The sequence below is a fragment of the Nanorana parkeri genome, unplaced genomic scaffold, assembly GCF_000935625.1.
Source record: "Nanorana parkeri isolate BGI_ZX_2015 unplaced genomic scaffold, ASM93562v1 scaffold1924, whole genome shotgun sequence".
In the NCBI taxonomy this organism is placed as follows: Eukaryota; Metazoa; Chordata; class Amphibia; order Anura; family Dicroglossidae; genus Nanorana; species Nanorana parkeri.
This window is the reverse complement of record NW_017308192.1, coordinates 79,294-89,532: the sequence shown is the minus strand read 5'-3', so window position 1 is coordinate 89,532 and position 10,239 is coordinate 79,294. Positions and strand designations below refer to the sequence as shown.

General features: G+C 49.9%; 1 protein-coding gene across 1 annotated transcript in view; it reads left to right on the top strand.

Moving 5' to 3' along the window:
- USF3 (upstream transcription factor family member 3) overlaps nucleotides 1-10,239 on the top strand; it is a 10,498-nt gene extending 259 nt beyond the window's left edge. Inside the window, exons 2-4 of the mRNA XM_018572064.1 lie at nucleotides 920-1,002; nucleotides 2,563-2,659; nucleotides 3,987-10,239. Coding sequence (XP_018427566.1) covers nucleotides 920-1,002; nucleotides 2,563-2,659; nucleotides 3,987-10,204 — 6,398 coding nt within the window. The 3' untranslated portion in view covers nucleotides 10,205-10,239. The remainder of the gene's footprint in view (nucleotides 1-919; nucleotides 1,003-2,562; nucleotides 2,660-3,986) is intronic.

Below are 10,239 nucleotides of genomic sequence, written 5' to 3'. Positions count from 1 at the left end.
CCCCCCCTCATGCACATGCTGATGAAATGATTAAAGGAAACCTTTCCCTATTCATGACATATCTTATGTTAGACCCAGTTGTGTCATCACGGGGGCTCCACGCTGATGAGAGGGCGCGGGAGGGTGCTGTACATAGCTGCCTCAGCACTCCTCTCAAGCCCTGATGTAAGCAGGGGGTTGGCTCCTGGGAGGAGTTATGCAAATATTAAAATGCCATCAATGGTTGGCTGTCAGTGTGGAGGAGCGGGTGTTCCTATACAGGTTGAATTTGCATACAGATTGCCCCAGGGAATGCCCCCGTACAATGCTGAGACTCCGTTAATAAAAGAACTGAATTCCAGTGAATGAAAAGGGGCGGGGCCAGTCAGGCAGGGGAGGAAAGAGCTAAATCAGGGCCGGGGAAACTGCACCTCCAGCTGTTCTGGTACTACAAATCCCATGAGGCATTGCAAGATTCTCTCAGCCACAGGCATGACTCCCAGAGTCAGATGCATGATGGGATTTGTAGTGTCATCACAGCTGAAAGGCTGGAGTTTGCCCTCCCTTGGGTTAGGTAATGCTGAACGTCCTCCAGCCAGGAAATGAGGCTGTTTCTCTCCAGGGGGCTTAAGGTTTCACAGTGTGAAATTTTGTGGGGTGGATGCAAGGCGGCAGCAGTAGACCCCGAGGGCTATAACAAAATAATTTTGAAGTGGTTCTCCAGCCCAAACGTTGCTTTTAGTATTACATAGAATGGAGAAGGATTCTCTTGTATATGTAATGCTATCTCGGTCCACATTGGGGGGGTTCTCTGTCTACATTGGGGGGTTCTCGGTCCACGTGGGGGGGGGGTTCTCGGTCCACCTTTTCAGTGTTTGTAGATCGTTCTCACCAAACCGGAACGTTGAGACTTAATGACACTTTGTTCTTCTCTTGTCAGTGGAGAGACATCGGAAGAAGAAGATCAACTCCGGAATCAATCGGGTTGGGGACCTGATCCCGTGTTCTCCAGCACTGAAGCAGGTACGTTCTCCGTCTGGGCCAACCTTCCCTGTCCGGGTGAATGCGTGCCCTCCACCAGGAATGAACCTTTGGTTTTTAATACATACCTTCACTTAAAGTGACAATACACTCCGGAAATCTTAAAAATGCATTCAAGAACCTTAATTATTAACAACAATGAGGGGAATTTATCAAAGCACTTGCCACAGTTTTAGCCTCTTAGATCATTTTTTTTTTTAATGCAAATCTGTCTTTCAACACGTGCCCCTGCTTTGACCAGAGCTTGCACTACTTTGCATGTTTTTTGCACCTGTTTTCATCTGCACTTGTTCTGCGGCTGTCTGAAACTGGAGCATGACGTAAGAAAGAAAACAATCGCAACTTAAGAAGTCCCCATGACCACTTCTTCAAGAAGCGACAGTTAAAGGAGAACTATGGGGTCAGCGCTTTTCCCCATAGTTCTCCTAAGGGTCATGGGAGGACACAAACTAGCGTCCTCCCGTCACCCAAAGCTCAGTATACCGCAAGCTATTGCTCGCGGTATACTGAGGCGCCGGAACGGATCCCGACAATACTGTCTGGATCCGCCCAGCTGAGTCAGAGGGATCGGACCGGGAGGGGGGAATCCCTGCAGGGAGCCGTGAGTGACAGTCACGGCTCTCTGCACTGATAGATCGAGAAGTGAGCGAGCAACGGTATGTGTTCGCTCACTTGCCGATCTACTGAGCCGACCTGTGACAGTCGCATTGTCCCACGTCACCGCTCAGATTATGAGGCTGAGTGAAAATCACCCGCCTCATAATTCTCCTTTTTTAAGCTTTTTGCCCGGAGTTACGGGTCTTCTTTCCTGGAGTCTGTTAAGACCCCGTTCACATTGAGCGATTTATCGCGCGGTAATTCCCGCGATATCGCGGCAATTTACCGCGCGATATCGCTCTCCAATGCTTCTCAATGGGGGCAAAGGGCCCTGCTGTCGCGGGTCGTGTGTCGCTACAGCAGGACCCTTTTTGGAGCGGATTTAGCCGCGATTCAAGCTTGCTCAATGTGAACGGGCTCTAAACCTCATTTATCAACAACATTACACTGGCTTCATAACTCTGGAGCAAATATATTCCGTGCAAGTTCAAACACTCGCAATTGCTATGATAAATACCCCCCATTGCATCTTATTTGTGTATCACTCGGCTGTAGATCCTCCAATCATCTCTGAATTGGTGCCGACAATGTCCATCCTTCTGGAGGGGGGGCTACTTGTGTTCCCCATGGTCCCTGTGTGTGTTGTAAAGTAGTCACCGCTCCAAGCTCGCTCCTGGGATGGACTACAATCTCATGTTTAGTTTACTAATATGTCGGATGATAGTGTGAGTAATGTAGTTCTTGAGTGCTGTACTTCTTTACTGCCAGGAAGGTGGGCAGTTAAATTTAAAGGAGAACTATGAGGGGGGAGGGGATTTTCACTCTATTCATAAAATCTTGTTGCTTTGTCCTAAATGGCTTAAGCATAGCATGAGCATACTCAATGAGGGTTTACAGTTACTTTCTGATCTTCCATTTTTTTTTAAACTTTTTTTTAACCTTCAGAGTAAGAACATGATCCTGGAGCAGGCCTACAAGTACATCACCGAGCTCAAGCGCCAGAACGATGAACTCTTACTCAATGCAGGGGACCAGGAACAAGGTGAGGCCTAGCAGGCAGGAGAGAGGCCTATTATTTGCAGGGTTGGAAGGTGCTGGCTTCAATGTCACGCCTGACCACGTGATTTACTTCCTCCTGTCGCTGTACTAAAAGTCCCCGTAGAAGTCAGTAAATACTTTCATGCTGCCCAAGCCTTCTTGGTAATTAAACCCAAGGGGGGTTTTTTTTTTTTTGGTTCCTTTTGGCCCATCTCACCCTAATCTATCTGGTTGCAGAGTGGATTGAAGCGTATAGTGTGACGTCTCTTCAAGAGCAAGGAGAATCCTGGGATTGTGTTGGGGATTGCGTGGTCCTGGGCAGCTTAACCAGAACCTGCCCTGGCTGCCTTTCCAACACTACATATAATTAGGGGCAGGTGTCTTTATACAGAGAGCGTGCCCACCACCGCCTGATTTACTAGGACATGTTGGAGGCTTCTGGGACGAGGCGGGTCTTAAAGGAGAACTATGAGGGGGGTGCTTTTCACTCACCTCATAGTTCTAGCCGACCTGTGACAATGAGACTGTCACAGGTCGGCTCAGTAGATCGGGAGGTGAGGGAACACATACCGGCCTTCGCTCACCTCTCGATCCTGTCACAGCTCTCTGCCGTGACAGTGGAGGAACTGGATTCCCCCCCTCCCCGCTCCGATCCGCCAGCGCTGACTGGGGGAACGGACAGGGGAGGGGGCGGGTACAATTGGCTCTGCCTCTAGATAGGCAGAGCCAGCTGTCACTCACGCAGCTGGGCGGATCCAGACATAATTGTCGGGATCCGCTTCAGCTGCAGCGTCTCAGTATACCGCGAGCAGCAGCTCGCAGTATACTGTGGCGTCTCGGTATACCGCGAGCTGTAGCTCGCGGTATACTGAGCTTAGGGTGACGGGAGGAAGCTAGTTTGTGTCCTCCCGTTACCCTAAGGAGAACTATGGGGAAAAGCCCCGACCCCATAGTACTCTTTTTTTAAAGCTAATCTCCAAGACAAAGTGCAAATCAGGTTTTGCTGCATGTACATGCAAGGAACATGCTGAGCAGAGCGCAGAGTTGGATGATTTATCAATGTATTGCCACTTCTTAGTTGTCCAGTAGGTAGGCAGCAGGCGTGGAGGTGACAACACTCTATTCTTTAACTCAATTAGAGAAAAGTGGTGTCACCTAGGTGTACTTACTAGCAAAGCCATATGAATCGCAAAAGTGTCTGGGCAGAATCACAAAGTTTTATATTGGCTGTTTGTACGTTTTATCATATCTTTTAGATTATATCTGATAATGTTCTTCTCATCCTCTCCGTGCTGTCGTCCTTTAACGGTTTGATTCGTCCTGTTTCACAGCCCGAGAAATCCGAAAACTCAGAAGGGAACTGGCCGACATTCAGAAGGAGAACGCACGCTACATAGAACTTTTGAAGAGCAATGACATCTGCCTGTATGACGACCCGACGCTACACTGGAAAGGAAACTCCAAGCGCGCAAAGGCCTCTCTGATTGCTCCAGCCGACCAGAAGCTCCCCCTCTGCCTGAGCAGTAATCAGCTGGCATCTTCTAACCAAGGCAGCACCGTGCACGGAATTACTTTCAACGTGGGACAGAGCCTGCAGAAACAGACCGCCAATGTGGTGCCGGTGCAAAGAACATGCAATCTGGTGACGCCCGTGTCCATTTCTGGTGTGTATCCGCTGGACAAAGCTTGGCAACAAAATGCAACCTCCGCGACGACGACTACCCAGCAGGTTTCCTTGTGTCTTCCTGTCACCACTACAACTCCTACCACGGCGGACCTTGCCTCATCAAAGGGAACTCAAACCGTCTTATTCCACACCAACTCTGTAGCTCATCTGTCTCTACCATCCACATCAGCAGGCTCCCAATTCTTTACTTCCAGCCAGTCAGCACAGCCATCTACCCTAACTGTATCCACTGTCGCTAATATTCCATCCCAGCCGTCGCTCTTGGCTTCTCAAGTTGGCATGCAGTCTCCGAGCTCGAGTCATGGAAAGATATCGGAAGCGGCTGGATGTGCTGAAGCGGTGAAAGACTTGGTGAAGGAGATTTTTCCCAGCGTCCATATTGAATCGAGCCCGGAGGTGGTCAGTTCGAGGGATATAAACCCCTCCGTTGAAGTTCCGACGGCGTCCGCTAGTTCTTCCTGTTTGGAGACCAGCTGGTTCCTTTCTAACAACTTGCCGGAGTTGAGAAGCGTCGGCAGCATATCCAGAATCCCATCGGATGGAAATACACAAACGACATGGACCACCTTGCAGCTTGCAGGGAACACCGTGCAGCCGTTAAGTCATTCTTCCTCCGGCGCGGTGCCAGCTCTTTTGGTTGAGCAGGCAGTGGCATCGAAAGATAAGATGAACCAGCAAATGCCAGCCTGCGTAAACATAAGTAGCATATTGGCATCAGAAAACAGGACTGGGGAGCCAGTAATGGTGCAGATGCCTCCTGGTCAACCTGTCACAGTTCAGCCCTTCAAAACGCCAACGCAGCCACAAAGCACAACCAATCTTCTTCCACTTAATCAACCGGTGCAAGTAATTCAGGTGGCCCAGCCGTTCAATGCTGCTTTAAATCCAGCTCCAGCCAATCAGAACATTATACTGCTTCAGCCTCCGGCACCTACTCCTTGTCCACCTGTTCCCAATCCAACGGTGGGCCAACAAATTGTTATAATCCAGGCAGCCCCTAACCAGAATCCAATACCCCTCGTCTCTGCACAGCCCTCGCCTACAGTGGTGATGCCTATGAATGCGCCCAATCCCGTAGTTTGTCCGGCAAACCCGGTGCAAAGTATTGTGGCTCCACAGACATTTGGGGCAAAGCATCTTGTACACATATTGCCCAGGCCTGCACCTGTGCAGCCTTCAGTTTCCACCCAAGTGTCGGCATCTACTGCCACCTCTAACCAACAGCCCCCCACATTTTCCCTCAACGGTCAGTTATTTGCGCTGCAGCCAGTAACCCCTTCGGCTGGCTCCTCAAGCCAAGCTCCAATGCAAATTATCCAGCCAACAACCAGTGAAGATCCTAACACAAATGTAGCCCTTAACACCTTCGGTGCATTGGCCACCCTGAGCCAGAGCATATCCCAGATGGGTGGACAGAACTGTGTACAGTTTACTCTGAACCCCTCTGTTACTCCTTCCTTAGCAGCCAATAACCAACCAGTGAACTGCGCTTCTGTGCCTAGGTCCAGTGTGATGACAGCAACTGCTGAAACATCAGTTGCACCAGCGTCTGTACTGACAAAGTCTTCGTCTGTTAAACCAGTTCATGGCCCTGCACCCAACACAAAGCCAAAGAAGAACATCAAGAAGCCTAATGTTAAAAAGGGAGGCCCCTTAAAGAAAGAATCCACCCCAACCGTTACACCAGATGGTTCATCAGAGGCTTCAAAATCTCAGGCCCACGGCGATGAACAGAACCAGATGGAAAAATTGTCTGTTTTAGTTACTGCTCCTATTACAACTCAAGAAAAAACCAGCGCAACAGATGGCGTGTCCCAAAATATTGACCAAACCCAAGACACAGCAGGTGCTGAAGCCTGTGCTTCTGCAGCACTGAACATGGGAATGGAAGGAGACATTCTTAGTGAATCTGTATCGCATGAGCATGCTCCAGCAGAGTTTTCAGCTGCTGGAGATTTTGTTGCCGAAGAGGTTTGTGTTCATCAGAATGAGAAGAGACCGCCCTCCGTAGCGCCAGCCTCACCTAAGGCCGAGGTTGCGGCAGCCACACTCCCCTTAAAAGAGCAACCCGTTCAAGATTCTCTGCAAGTTGACCCGTCTGTAGTGACCATTCACGAACATTCTCATTCGGCTTCCAAAGATTGCCTAATACAAGGTGATGCTGCAGACTTGACTCCCGTCGACTTGTTGGAAGTGCAAATTTTGTCCGATGACCCGAATATGAAATCTCTTGAAAAAGTAACCACAGATGTCCCCGACGGGTCTAATACACTATACAGTGAAGCCAAGTCAAATGATGCCTTGACGGTTGCATCCACAGATTCCATCATTTTGACCACCTCAGTTGTCCACATTGCCCAGACTCAGCCCAGTACATCAGAACACGAAGTCGTCGGTTCATGTGCGAATAGCCGACAGACCGACTCTCCAATGTCTAACGGCTCCGGGAGCGGTCGGAATTTCACCGTTGCCTCAATGTTGCCGGATACCAGTAGGGTAGACACCACTAACCCCATTTCCTCCGCGCCACCTTTTAACGGTTGTAGTTTTTCTGAGCAGAGTGAAATCGTTCCAACTGCTGCAAGAGCGATATTTGATCAGGAAAATCTTACAAAGGAGAAGACGAGAATGCAAGCGGAAGCTGAAGAAGCAGTTTCTAAAAACACAGAAGTGGTAATGCCGGGGGATTGTTGCCTCCCATTTAAGCCGCATTCAGCCAAAGAAGGAATCTGTGGGCTTCCATCCGTATCGCACTCCTTCAGTACTACGGAAACAAACGCCCCCTCAACCCATGATCGGTTGATGGACAAAACTCATTGTACGCTCGGGCTGAATACTGCCAATCTCTCGCTGCAAATGGCATCGTCTCAATCCCAAAGCGTGACCAGTTTGAGCATCAATAATTTAATACACCAACGCGGGATAATGCACTCTGCTGCAAACTCTGCAAGTGTTTCCCAAGCATCGGAACATTTGCATTTGTCTACTTCCACCAGTTCCTCAATGCCCTCCAGCAGTTACGAAGGACATTCTTCGGGGACGATGGTCTTATCTGAGTACCATCAAAATGAGTTGCATTCTGTGAAGGCCTCGGTCATGCAGGTTCCATCAAACACGGATTCTCATTTAAAGCAAAGCTTAGATGTTCGAAAAGAATCCACCAAACGTGCTGCGCATGGGGATGAGTTGCTGTCGGCAGCCAAGAGGCAAAAGCAGTGTCACGGCCCCATGAGGATTGAAAGGATCCAGCAACGTGACGGCGTTGCAGAGCAGAACGAGATGTTAGTCGGTCAGATGCCTTCTGACTCGTCGTCTTTGTCTGGAAGTATTCAGGGACATGGAGAGGGAATTTCTAGTCTGTTCTCAGCGAGTAATAACTTTGCCCCCCCAAATCTGAGGCAAAGCGACATGCGCTGCAATTCTCAGCCATCCATCTCAGAGCAGAGTCAGATGGGCAATCAGCACCTTCAACCTTTACAGCAACACCAACAGGCAGCCCTTCTTCATAACAGCAATCCTTACCTAAAGCAGCAGCAAAGTGGACACATGCGGGATCAGCACCACTTGTACCAACAGCAACAGCAGCAGCACCACCTTCAACTTGCAGATAGTTCAGTTCATGCTCAGTCCCACAATGTACAGCAGCAAAGAATGCTACAGCAAGATGTTCAGATGCAAAAGAAACGGAACTCAATTCAAGGTGCCCAGGTAGCAAGATTGTCTCTACAGCAGAAACAGCTGCCTGAGCAAAACAGACAAAACAGTGCTCAGGCTCACTCTCACCACCAGCAGATCCAGCAGCAGATGCCCGCTCATTTTGGGTCCTCGCAGGCAGAGAAATCCTGTGAAAACACTTCATCGGCCCGCGGCCTTCACGGTACCCATCAACAAAGCCATATGAGTCAGGACATGCTTCGTCAGCATCAACAGGATATCAACAACCGGGCTCAGGGGTCTGTGGTATCTACAGAGCATCTGCCGGGTCTTGGCCAAGTCCAGAGACTTATGACCTCAAGAAGTTTGGAGCAACAGTTGGTGTCCCAGCCCAGCGTTGTGTCCCGGAATACAAACATGAGCATGAGCACGTCGCATCGGCAAGAACGCAACCGAGTTTCAAGTTATTCGGCAGAGGCACTTATTGGTAAGAGCACTTCAAACTCTGAGCAGAGATTAGGGATTTCAGTCCAAGCCTCCAGGGTATCGGAACAGATGGAAATGAGAAAATACTTGGATGCTTCGAGAAATAAAGTTATGTCGACTCACAATATTCAGAGCCGGATGACCATGGAACATTCTGTAAATACAGATTCCCAGAGACTCGCCGACTGTCAAACCTTTAAGCCGGGCGGCATGAACCAGCAGCAGCAGCCACCAGCTTCTTTCGAAGTCCCGACCTCAAGAAACAATGACGGTGGCACCACGGCCAATATGAGAAGTCTTCATTCCCAAACCTACAGAAGTAATCAGAATCCCAATTCAGCAATGGAACGGCAAAAGCACCTGCCGTACCAGACTGTACAAGAGGTCCAGGTGGCCAATACACTTCCGATTCGAGATCATGACAATTCTTGCCACCAAAGCTTCATGCAGAGTCTTTTAGCCCCACATCTTGGAGAGCAAGTCGGTTCAAATCAAAGGGGAATTTCGGGGCCCCAGCGTCCGCAGTACAATTCCTCCTCCGGCCTTGAATTTGGTTGCCCGCCGACTCGTGATGCTCTCCATTTAAGGAGAGACGGGGAAGTCCACAACAGGGAGAGCTGCGACTTAGTCATGGGACAGGTCACGTCAAGAAATAATTCTTTGAATATTCCTTTCTCCAGCTCTTCCGGAGATATACAGGGAAGGAACACCAGCCCTCACAATACAATGCAGAAGTCCCATTCGATTAGGCAAATCGACAGTCAAGGTGCCAAGAACCAGCTTAACATCCAAGTGTCTATTAACATGCACGGGGTGGTTCACCCGCCCATTCCCCATCAGTCTGTTTCCCATGGGAATGTCGATCAGCGGCAAACGACGAGGCAGGTCAACCCACCAGTTCCGCAGCGCTCAAGGCATCCCTTACAGGAGGAATCGGATTCCAAAAGCCGACCACCTGAAAGGAACAGGACTGGGAGCCAAAGGCATAGCAATATGTTTGACCCGACCTTGCCTCACCTTCCGCTGGCTGGTCCCGGCAGCATGATCCTTGGGCGCCAGCAGCCTGTTACGGAAAAAAGACCCGGCATTGTTCGCTTCATGCCGGACGCCTCGCAAGTGCCCACTGACAATTCGGGCCCCGACCAGCACACTTTAACCCAAAACTTTGCCTTTCCCTTTATGCCAGAAGGCACAATGAACCCACCGATTAATGCAAACGCCTCTTTTATGCCCCCAGTCACGCAGGCCACTGCCACCCGAACTTCTGCTCTCATTCAAGTTGACCCACAGAACACCTTGCCATCGTTCTATCCCCCATATTCACCAGCTCACCCAAGCCTGTCCAATGACCTCACCCTGCCGTATTTCTCTAACCAGATGTTCCCCAATCCCGGCACGGAGAAGACTAACAGTTCAGGCCTGAACAACCGATTTGGCTCCATATTATCCCCACCGCGACCTGTAGGCTTCTCGCAAACCACCTTTCCCCTTCTCCCAGAAATGCCACCAATGCACATGGCCAACCCCTCGCACCTGTCCAACTTCAACTTGACCTCCCTCTTCCCTGAGATTGCCACCGCTCTGCCTCCCGACGGCTCTGCCATGTCTCCTCTACTGTCCATATCGCACCCCTCAGCTTCTGACTCTTCTAAGCAGACATCAAATCGCCCTGCACACAACATAAGCCATATACTGGGCCATGACTCGAGTTCAGCCGTTTAATGTCAAGAGGATCGAGTTACATATATAGATGAGAA